Here is an 11166-nt window from a genome sequence, read left to right as displayed (position 1 = left end):
CCCCCTTAAGAACAACTTGGGATAGGATCAAAGGATGTAAAAATATGAGACAATAAGAGAAGGAAGGAGGCATTCGAGCCTATTAGGACCATATTAAAGTGGTCTGAGCTTCTAATGGGCTATGGAAAGGAATTCTTTCTGTAAATGCAACTACAGTTTGTCGCCAACTTGAAACTTGTGTGGCACATGATGTTGATCGGGTCACTACTTATACTTGGAATTTGACTTCACTAGGATGACATGAACCTGCTGGCAGATGTGTTGGATGTGTTCAATAATATGGTAATTTTATTAGCCTTAGACTGTACATGTATGGATTTTGTCTTCGTTGTTACACAAAAATATCGTCATCATGATTATTTGCAGTCAGTGTGGGTCTATCGTTACTTGTACTGTCCTCCTAAGCAAGTCTCAAACCTCGGCTCTTCAAATCAAGCTTTGGAAATGAGAGAAAGACATTAAAAATCAATGTAACTCTGGTTCCGCACTTTCTCTCATGGTCACTTGCAGTCCCGTACCTTCTGTGTACAAAAGCTGTGTACCTACCTGCTCTGTCCCTAACGGTGTAGGTGCGGACCCCTGTGAAAGTCAAAAGGCGCAAGTTTTATCTTTAAAAAATCACTTTGGGTTAATTCTAGAGGTTTCTAGAAGGAATTTTGATGTGGATTGTTCGCTCTAAGGTGGTTCATGCATCCCGAAAGAGAAGGAGCTAATCCCTTGATGTGAGGAGCTATCCCTTTGAAGGAGGGATTTATCCCTTTGAAGGAGGACTTAGTAACCTCCCTGCATTGCACTATAAATACAGGCATTGGGCTGGTTGCTGAGGAGGTTAGAAGCTGAACATTTTAGAGGGTAAATGCTGGTGAAATCAAGACTTCCTAGTTAAGCCTAAAGAGGAGAGATCACATACCTTTTTGGTTTCATTGAGGAGTGAGTGAAACTTGTCAACGTAGAGGAGACTACTTGCTGGACCCTGGGAGGAGCTTGTACAACGTCAAGGCAAAGGTTGTAAGGTTCTTCTTCTTTTGAATTAATACAATCAAACTCATTTTTCTCAACAAGTATCTTATGTTATTTGTTTCATGGACTCCTTGACTTTCATGTTAAATATGTTTTATGCAATTGGCTTTTCAAGTGCTATTTAATTTGTTTGCCTTGTTTGTGTTTGCAGATCCGCGAAAAGGAGCTCATTTGGATCGAAGGAGTGAGGGCATCCACAAGCTAGCGTTGGACCTAAGGTAGGCCATAAAAACACTTGTTTGCTATTGTTTATTAAAGCATATTTAGAGAAAGATAGTGTCTGGTTGGTTTGCTTGTCATTAGGTCTTCTTTAGATTATAGGAAGGTCTATCTTGTCCGCAAGATCGACATATTCCGTGTGACAAAATGGCGACTCCACTGGGGACTTGATTGTTTTCCTTCTTTACGTCGTAAGGCGTTCCCTCTGAGAAAGACATCCCTAAAATGTGAAGTGTGCGATCGTGAGCCATCGATTTTGTGTGTTAGATGATTGGAGTGTTTTCTGCCGTTCGTTTAATCAGTTTTATTCATAAAAAAATAATATTTTCCTATGTTAATGGGCCATGAAAAGCCAGGCCTGGCATGCTGGCGATGAGACTCTTCTGCTGCCTGCGCATAGACGGCCTGCTGGCGAAGATACTCTGCCATGAGACTCTTCTGCTGCCTACTGCCTTCGCATAGACTGCCTGATGTAAGCGTTTGTATGCTGTATGAATTCCTGGGATCTGATTACATTCTCAGTATCATATGACAACCTTTTGGCTCACGAGAGTGTAATTGCAGTTATTGCAGAGGAATCCCCAAGCAGCAGAAACAATGAAGAAGAGGAACAGATATCTACATGGGTAGCTGAGGGTGATCGGTTTAAAGCCATCGAGAATGAAGAAGAGCAAAGACTTCTTCCTGTAAAAGAAGAATCAGCAGAGGACAAGGATGACCAGTCTCCGATCGAGGAGGTCGCTCTCACTGTTCCTACAAGGGATGATCCAAGCCTTCCTGTCATGACTTTCAGGATGTGGGTTCTCGGAATCTTGTCATGCGTCGCGTTGTCGTTTCTAAATCAGTTTTTTTGGTATAGAACAGAGCCGCTCACAATTACTGCAATTTCTGCTCAGATTGCAGTCCTTCCTCTTGGCCAGCTAATGGCAGCAACAATTACTAGGAAAAAGTTCTTTGCAGGGAAGAGATGGGAGTTCTCGCTGAACCCAGGGCCCTTTAATATGAAAGAGCATGTTCTCATCACAATCTTCGCTAATTGGGGGGCCAGAAGTGTGTATGCCATTCACATTGTCAGTGCTGTCAAGATTTTCTACAAGAAGAAGCTGGACTTTTTCGTTGCTTTCCTCGTTGTCATGACAACCCAGGTTCATTTTTTACCATTGCTGCTCAAATTTTGTTTAGAGGTCATTTAAATTCCCTGAGGTTTGTCATTTGCATTATCTATTACAATCTTGGATATGCAGATATTGGGGTTTGGATGGGCAGGGATCTTTAGAAAATATCTAGTGGAGCCAGCTGCGATGTGGTGGCCTGCAAACCTTGTTCAGGTTTCTCTGTTCAGGCATGGATTCTCATTTCATTATTAGATCAAATCCATATTTGTTAATGTGGTTTTTTTTATTATCAATTTGTGCAATTTCTCAGATATAAACTTTCATAAACCGACTTAGTTTGAGCAGGCATGGAATAGTTTGAGTTTGTTTCATTTTTTTCTGATTGCAGAGCACTTCATGAAGAGGAGGAGAGACCCGAGGGAGGTCTTACAAGAAACCAGTTTTTCATAATAGCCCTTACCTGTAGTTTCGCTTATTATGTACTCCCTGGCTATCTGTTTCCCATGGTGACATCCCTGTCATGGATCTGCTGGATCTTTCCCAAGTCCGTTCTGGCACAACAACTAGGTTCAGGACTATATGGCCTGGGCATCGGTTGCCTAGGGATAGATTGGTCGACCATTTCTTCTTACCTGGGAAGCCCTCTTGCCACTCCCTGGTTTGCAATAGCCAATGTGGGAATTGGATTTGTTCTTGTAATGTATGTGATAACGCCAATAGCGTACTGGTTCAACTTATATGATGCAAAAACATTTCCAATATTTTCTAAGGACCTGTTTACCTCCAGTGGCCAAGAGTGCAACATCTCCCTGATCATTAATTCAAACTTCCATCTCGACCTCAAGGCTTACGAGAAGTATGGACCAATACATCTTAGCACATTTTTTGCTATTACCTATGGTGTTGGGTTCGCTGCGTTAACTGCCACAGTGGTTCATGTCGGCCTGTTTCATGGAAAGTATGCTATCAGTCCCTGAATTCTTCAAAATTCCATGTTTGCAAAAGCAATCAAATGAAACTAATGGGTTATACTTTGATGCAGGGAAATTTGGCAACTTAGTCTGTCTGCTTTCAGAGATGGGAAAGTGGACGTGCACACCAGATTAATGAGGAAGTACAAGCAAGTGCCAGAATCATGGTTTCAAATGATTCTGATCATTAATGTAGCTTTAACGATTTTTACATGCGAGTATTACAACGATCAGCTTCAATTGCCCTGGTGGGGAGTATTACTGGCCTGTGCTATTGCTATATTCTTCACAGTACCTATTGGTATCATTACTGCAACTACTAATCAGGTATGTGAACAGTCTATGCTGCAAATAGCTGCAAATAGGTCTTCTTGTTGCTTTTTAAGGTGCACTCAAAATGCCCTGTTTCTGAGTAGTCATATTGGTATTTGGCAAAGTTCCTCCATGAAGAGAACTTTGTGTATGGAAGTGAGATTTTTTAACTAGTTTCCAGAGGAAAGCTTTCTCAAAATAAAAATGGTTTAAATGTTGAATTTAACTTTTCAGGAATATTTTGGAATCAGATAAACAAAAAGTATGCCCCAATCCATAACTATGGTCCAATCCATTAAATTTCAGAATATTTCCAAAAGCTGGCCTTTCCTAAAATGACCTTTTAAATAGCTTTGTCCCTAGATTACAAAATATTTTCAAAATCTAGGATCTAAATCATGCTTAGAAAGATCATGCTCAGTACTTATCTGAATATATCTTCAATCTCATCCTATACTAATTATTGGGTTGATTTGGCATGGTAGTCACCAGGTCTGAACATTATCACGGAGTACATCATAGGTTATATGTATCCAGGCAGACCAGTTGCAAATATTTGCTTCAAGGTGTATGGATTTATCAACATGAGCCAAGCCCTGACATTCTTGCAAGATTTTAAACTGGGTCATTATATGAAAGTCCCTCCTCGAGCAATGTTCCATGCGCAGGTATTGAACAGGCCAAATCTTCCATAGCCATTGTTTTCTTGAACCCCTCTGCAAAATTGAGATTTCCATTTGCATTCTACGGCTATTAATACATCAATATAATCTTTGTTGCAGATGGTGGGCACAGTGGTTGCGGGAATTGTGTACTTAGTCACAGCTTGGTGGCTCATATATTCCATTCCCAATATCTGTGACACAGACCTATTATCCTCTGACAGCCCTTGGACTTGTCCAAGGGATCACGTCTTCTACGACGCTTCTGTGATATGGGGATTAATTGGACCCAGAAGGATTTTTGGATTTCTGGTGCAAAGATTAATTATCCATCCACCAAGTTAACTTTGCATTTTGTTGTGTGTTGCTTTTTTAATCATGTTTGCCTGCACAAGAGGCATTCCATAGTTTGAAAACTATGTTTCTTGTATAACTGGGTTTAGTTATGCAATAATTCTTATTTCAGTTAGATGAGGTATCTCCCTTGCGTTTTTTTGAATGCAACCGAACCCTGTTCTTTAAGGCCCGTTTTATTATCAGATGTGAAACGATACACGTTTGAGTCATCTCTTTCTTGAGGTCTGAAATCTCGTTATGCTCACATTTATTTTGGGTTCCAGATTTTGACTGTGAAAAGGGAAATCACTAGGACAATTATATAATGTTTGACAATTAAAGGCCCGCTGCCCCACCCCCTTATTACATGCTGAAGCCTGATTCCCTTTTCATGTCACAGACCCATTCAAGGACCCAGAAGCGGAAGATGCTGGACCGGGTACAAAGGATTATGTACATGTTCGTATACAGCAGAGGAATGGAAGAAAGTGCTTGACTACAATTCAAGGTCTTCGGAAGGATTATAATTATAATAAGATTCTTAAAGATTTCAAAAAAGAGTTCTGTTGCAATGGTACTGTTGTGCAGGATCTAGAGCTGGGGCAGGTATTGCACAAGTCGTCTTATGATCCATTTCAATTAGGGATTTTGGAAGATATTTCTGGTATTGTTCCTCATACAAGTTTACTTGTTTTTTAGGTTATCCAGCTTCAAGGTGATCAAAGGAAGAACGTTTCTCAGTTCCTTATCAATGTAATTTCCTAACCATTCACAATTGCAACTCCTTTTATAGTTTAAAAGTTAAAACATGGTTTCTGTGAGTTTAAAACAATTTTTTTTCTGATTGATGAATTTACTCTTGCAGGCTGGTTTGGTGAAGAAAGATAAGATCAAAATTCATGGATTTTAAACGACTTATTTGATGAAGACGTAGATCAGTAAAAAATGCATTAATGTGTTGTTTTTAGATTTCAAATTGTACTTTTGACAGTACATATGTACTGTTACTGCTGTGTTGGTGATCGCGTCATGTATAGGTGGCGGATAAATTATTTTCTTTGTTTTCTTAGGGATTTTAACGTTGTAAGGAATGTCCTCTCCTGAGTCAAATCTGGTATCATATGTTGTCTGTAAACCTCTGTACTCTTCCAATTATAAATATCAGAAAAACTGCGAAATTATGTTTCCAAAAATGTGTTCTTGATATTTTATTTTTAGTTTGATGATATTACAAGACATTAGTTTGGGGGTGCGCAACATGAGGCAGAATGCTATGGTTTGAGAATTATCTTAAAATACAGAAGGATGCATAGTTTTCAATTTGTCTGCTTAATCAGATGGATCTTTAAGACTGTTTTTTCCTTGGCATTGCATGATATTAGCATCAACTTGTTTGGATGGATTTTATTATTAGCATTTGCATCAGATGTAGCAAAGGAAACACCGTAAGGATGGGTCTTAACGGGATATCTTATTTATGAACCATTGATTGCCCATATATTTTGGGGGTCATAGGATGCCGAGGGATGAGTTGCTTCTGAGTAAGAGGATCGAGAATAAGAAGAGAAAACACATTTTTTATATGTCGTAGAACTTACTGCACCCAAATTTAGGAGTTAAAAGATCTCATATCATTTAAAAAATCTACTTCAAAATCAAATGCATTGTCTGTGATTATGCCCATGGTGGTCATATAAAAAAACAAAAAAGAAAAGCCTCAAATATTCCATAATGGCTTTAGATCCCAAATGGACTTGATGATCTTCATATAATGGATTTCGTCTATTTTTCATGCCACAATACTTAGGATTGAAGCATAGACCTGTTTGACTATACACATGGTGAGACTCATTTACAATCTATATCAGAGGAATCATACCCAAGGCCTCTCCAAATTCAATTACTATGTATAATGTTGTGCCATTAATATTGCTAATAAGTGTGGAAAAAATTATGGTGTCACATGAAAAGTTATGCATCTCAAACATAGCATTTGAAGTGCAACAAAAATGCTTTTTAATTTGATTGAAGTTCCATCTGCATCATGCTTTTTATTTTCACAAATGATCCTTTACAGTTGACCAATGTTTACTCATTCAAGACTTTAACAAACGATAGCATTGAACTACCATTATACATTGTGCATTCTATATATTGAATTTCCAGGTTATGTTGGACTTATTGTAATTTAGTGGCTCAAATTTTCTCAACAGTCACATGTGAACTATAAGGATTGTTATTATTACAAAATTTTGAATGATTGATTGGATTTTATTATATAAATAATTAAGGGAAATGAAGAATAATAATTTGTATACTTTTGATTAAGGATTTATTTTATTTTGGGTTTTTTTTTCTACAAACGTGTAGATAATCCTTGTATTTCTCTCCAATATCCACCAATAAATTTACACACCAAAAAAGAAAATGGAAGCTATAAAATCCAAGGTGAGCTATTCTTAGTTGGAGGTCAGCCAAACAACATAAGCAAGAGACATTCATCAATCCTTCTCTGGACAAGTATTTATGTGTACACAGAACAGAGCATCTGAGAGTATATTCTTAATTAGCGTTGGGTTTGGTTTCTTAGTTGATTTTAACAGGAAAGGATATCATTTGTATTAAGACATGACTGTGGCCAAGCCATACAGTAAGATAAAAAAACAAAAGTAATGGTATGACAATTGTCTTTCAAAAAGACTCAAAATTTAAAAATCGTCGTCTATTCTTACCTTACTGGAGGTATAGATGTAAAGCCAACAGTTACAATGTCTAGCATACTGAACTGGTAAAAAAACTACTTTGTAATAAATAATAAAAACCTGAACTTAAATGAAATCATGTCTGCCAAGGGCTTCTTTCTTGATGGCTGTGGGAAGATTGAATTCCAGAGCTGTATTTCTGATCTCCATGTCAGAAGAAGTTTGCTGAACAGTTCCCTCATCTTTCACTACAATACAAACCAAGCCAATGGATGCCTTTTGAGGGATGACCCTAGAATGTGAAGTGTCTTCATTTAAGTGTGAGCTTTTGGCTAGGCCTAGAGCCAACTCATAGAGTGTCATACAGTTTTCTTCCACCTTCTCTATTTTCTTACTTTGACATGTCAATTTCCCAAAAATCTCTGCGTCACTTTTCTATCTGCAAATAGAAGAATAGCCAGTCTGTTGTTGAAGTATGAAAGGGCTACTTGCGTATCTCAACTTGGTGATCATTTATTATCTGGGCTCTTCAAAGGTCTGAAGACTCACAAAGAATACACCGACCCAAATGATCGTGTCCCACCTTTCTTTTCTAGATCTCCCCAATAGATATTGTGCCACCTGCTGAGAAGAGAACCTTCACTTAATTCAATTCAATTCTAAAATATACACTCAGGTTGATATTTTCTTTTATTTATTATGCAACATAAAACAATTATACAGAGAAGTACAACAGAAAAACATGAAGAGACAACCACATAAGAAGTTACACAGGAAATCCCCACTCCAAGGGGAGAAACCCAGCAATCCTTTCATTATGGAATCAAGTCAACAAGACATCAAGTCATATACAAACCAACCAGTAATGTAGTTAAGATAACCAGCCTCCAAGTGCCAAGTCAACCCTCGAGCATACCAAGACAAAATGCTTCCAAATATGTCCACAAAAGAGGTCTGCTTCAGTTCTCCAAAAGCCGAATTTTGCCTTCTACCTCAGCCTCATTTTATGCCACAGAGCTTAGCACTATATTTCAAAATAAAAGCCTCCAAATTCACATGGTTCCTCTTCTCATTATTTCACAGAGTAATATGCCTCAGACTTCACACTTACTTCCATAGGAACGAGCCACAAAACCCCAGAGAATTATGCCTCAGGCTTTGTCTTCTACTTGACCTTCCAAGTCTCCTCGAGGAAGGGCAGATCAGAGATATGTTTTACTTCTGTTTTCGGCCTCTGAGATCAGAAATATGTGTGCGAGATGTATCAAATGAGGAATGTGAGAGGGCTATATGTATAGTCTCCAAGCCATGCGAAAGGGTGCCACTTAAGCTGAGCCGACATGAGGGTTAGGAGGGCCGACTTGGCAACTTGGTAGGGTAAATGACATTTAACAAAATTCAAGTTTCTTCCTTTGAAAGGGTCACGATGAACATGCCCTTCTATATTTTTCTTTTGACCAATACAAAGCATGAAGAACATGCTTGTCAATAATAATTTTAATTATTCAAAAGTAACATCAATAAAATAATATTATACATTCTCCAACATTACCCAATCCAACTTTGGACTGCAAAATTTGAAAACAAAGAGAAAATGGTACTTAAAAGCAACCATGTCCTGCCACAGACAGAGGACCCAAATACTAGAGAAACCCAAAACCATGCCACAAAGAACACATGGATACAAGGTCCAGTTGATCATTGACTAGTGATCGACCTCTCCAGAGATTGAGAATCCCACCCTCAACCTTCCAATCCATCACTCGGAATTGATAAACTTCACCATGCGTCAAAGTAAATGACAAGTTACCAGACACTGGGAGGGATTTAGTGCCCATTCTTTCACCATAATGATTCTCCTCCACTTCTCTTGAATATGCGTGTTTCCTTCATTCTTATGATATATTGTGTATTTTGAATGTTAAAGGAAGATGTGAAATAGTTGGAGCCCACCCATTTATGCATAACTTTCCATTGTCCATCAAAGTTACTTCATTTTCCTGAAGGTCTAAACTTGGTAGAATTCTATTTTTTTGAAACTCCTTCCTGGCACTTGACCACTACGAATGAGTCTACCTAGACACATATCTCGAGGGCTTGATTGGTTTTGAATATGCTGAACTATAGTCGTAGAGTCCCCAAGTACTTTAAGTCAATTTATTTCTCTCGGCTTTGGGAATTTTCAACCCTTGAAACAATCGCATGCCTCTGCTTGATGTTTGGTGGATTCTCCTAAACCCTTTTCTTAAACTTAGTTCTTGATTTCCTTTGGGATCAAGGAGGATCCCTACTACACCTGCCACCTCAGAGTTTGGTTTCTTAGTTTTAGTTTATATTTTTACTTAATTTGTTTTTTAAGTTTACCCTTTATTCCTTTAGCTTCTATATTTGTTTTCTATGGAAAACTTCTCATGATTGCCCCTTCTTCCCTAGAATATCAAAATAGAGGGCAACTCAACTGCCAGCCACCACAGCTAGTAACCCTGAGGGACTCTATTGTATTTGATCATATGACTTATGGCTTATCCTATCTGCAACAATACTTGGGCAGGTGGTTCAAATGATTGAGCTGACCCGTGGGGCTCTTTCAGGTGTTCAGATTTTTGGTTCAACTGATTGAGCAATCCCCTAAAGCTGCTATATCTTTTAATTGTTTCTTTTTGTTTAGGTGTTAAATTTTTTTAGCTTCTTGTTTCTCATTTTCTTCCTTCCTTAAGCTTGTTTAGCTTGACTTTTCATCTTTGGTGTTGGTTTGGGTTTTCTTTCATTTTAGCCAACATAGTTTTCTCGACTGTATTTGTAAGTGGGCCCTTGCTTGGTGGTGTGAAACGTCAACTCAGTTGGTAAAAACGCAAATATTCAAGAATTCTCTTCTACTAATGACTTGCAATGTAAAGAGAAAACACACTAATCCTAATTTTATTGGTGCTTGCAAATTCTAATAAATAGGAGAGTGTCAGCTATATATACTAATCTCACACTCACAATCAACCCACGTACCATTTACTTCCACAAATGATCCTTTACATTGGCTAAAGGGTCGTAACAGTTGATTTTAACAGGAAAGGATATCATTTGTATTAAAAAATGGCTGTGTCCAAGACATACAGTAAGATAGCAAAACAAAAATAAGGGTATGACAATTATCTTTCAAAAAGACTCAATTTAAAATTCGCTGTCTATTCTTACCTTTCTCGAGGTATAGATGTAAAGCCAACAGGTACAATGTCTAGCATACTGAACTGGTAAAAAAACTACTTTGCAATAAATAATAAAAACCTGAGCTTAAATGAAATCATGTCTTCCAAGGGTTTCTTTCTTGATGGCTACCGGAAGATTGAATTCCAGAGCTGTATTTCTTATCTCCATGTCATGAGAAGTTTGCTGAACAGTTCCCTCATCCTTCACTAGAATACAAACCAAGCGAATGGATGCCTTTTGAGGGATGACCCTAGAATGTGAAGTGTCTTCATTTAAGTGTGAGCTTCTGGCTAGGGCTAGAGCCAGCTCATAGAGTATCATACAGTTTGCTTCCACCTTTTGTATTTTCTTACTTTGACATGTCAATTTCCCATAAATATCTGTGTCACTTTTCTATCTGCGAGTATAAGAATAGCAAGTCTGTTGTTGAAGTATGAAAGGGCTACTTGCGTATCTCAACTTGGTGATTATTTATTATCTGGGCTCTTCAAAGGTCTGAGGACTCACAAAGAATACACCGTCCCAAATGATCGTGTCCCACCTTTCTTTTCTAGATCTCCCCAACAAATATTGTGCCACCTGCTGAGAAGAGAACCTTCACTTAAATCAATTCAATTTGCCACAGGAC

General features: G+C 38.2%; 2 protein-coding genes across 3 annotated transcripts; both read left to right on the top strand.

Moving 5' to 3' along the window:
- The first annotated feature begins 1453 nt into the window (after window positions 1-1453).
- LOC149224657 (oligopeptide transporter 7-like) lies at window positions 1454-4273 on the top strand. 2 transcript variants are annotated; one of them, XM_089386204.1, is made up of 5 exons: window positions 1458-2384; window positions 2484-2581; window positions 2743-3312; window positions 3397-3652; window positions 4130-4257. In XM_089386204.1, exons 1-5 carry the CDS (start codon window positions 1731-1733, stop codon window positions 4133-4135), a joined length of 1584 nt encoding a protein of 527 aa, XP_089242330.1. In that variant the 5' UTR covers window positions 1458-1730; the 3' UTR covers window positions 4136-4257. The 2 variants fall into 2 exon arrangements, with proteins under 2 accessions (XP_089242331.1, XP_089242330.1); XM_089386205.1 differs by lacking the exon at window positions 3397-3652 and having other exon boundaries at window positions 1454-2384; window positions 4123-4273.
- A 152-nt stretch (window positions 4274-4425) lies between these two features.
- Window positions 4426-5828, top strand: LOC149224656 (protein translation factor SUI1 homolog 2-like). The gene is made up of 4 exons (XM_089386206.1): window positions 4426-4611; window positions 5036-5241; window positions 5335-5388; window positions 5501-5828. Exons 1-4 carry the CDS (start codon window positions 4572-4574, stop codon window positions 5543-5545), a joined length of 345 nt encoding a protein of 114 aa, XP_089242332.1. The 5' UTR covers window positions 4426-4571; the 3' UTR covers window positions 5546-5828.
- The last annotated feature ends 5338 nt before the right edge of the window (window positions 5829-11166 follow it).

The sequence above is a fragment of the Pinus tabuliformis genome, chromosome Q, assembly GCF_031772625.1.
Source record: "Pinus tabuliformis cultivar Carrire ecotype Pingquan chromosome Q, CPIR1, whole genome shotgun sequence".
Classification (NCBI taxonomy): Eukaryota; Viridiplantae; Streptophyta; class Pinopsida; order Pinales; family Pinaceae; genus Pinus; species Pinus tabuliformis.
The sequence above is the reverse complement of the archived record's forward strand: the minus strand, read 5'-3'. Positions and strand labels throughout refer to the sequence as shown.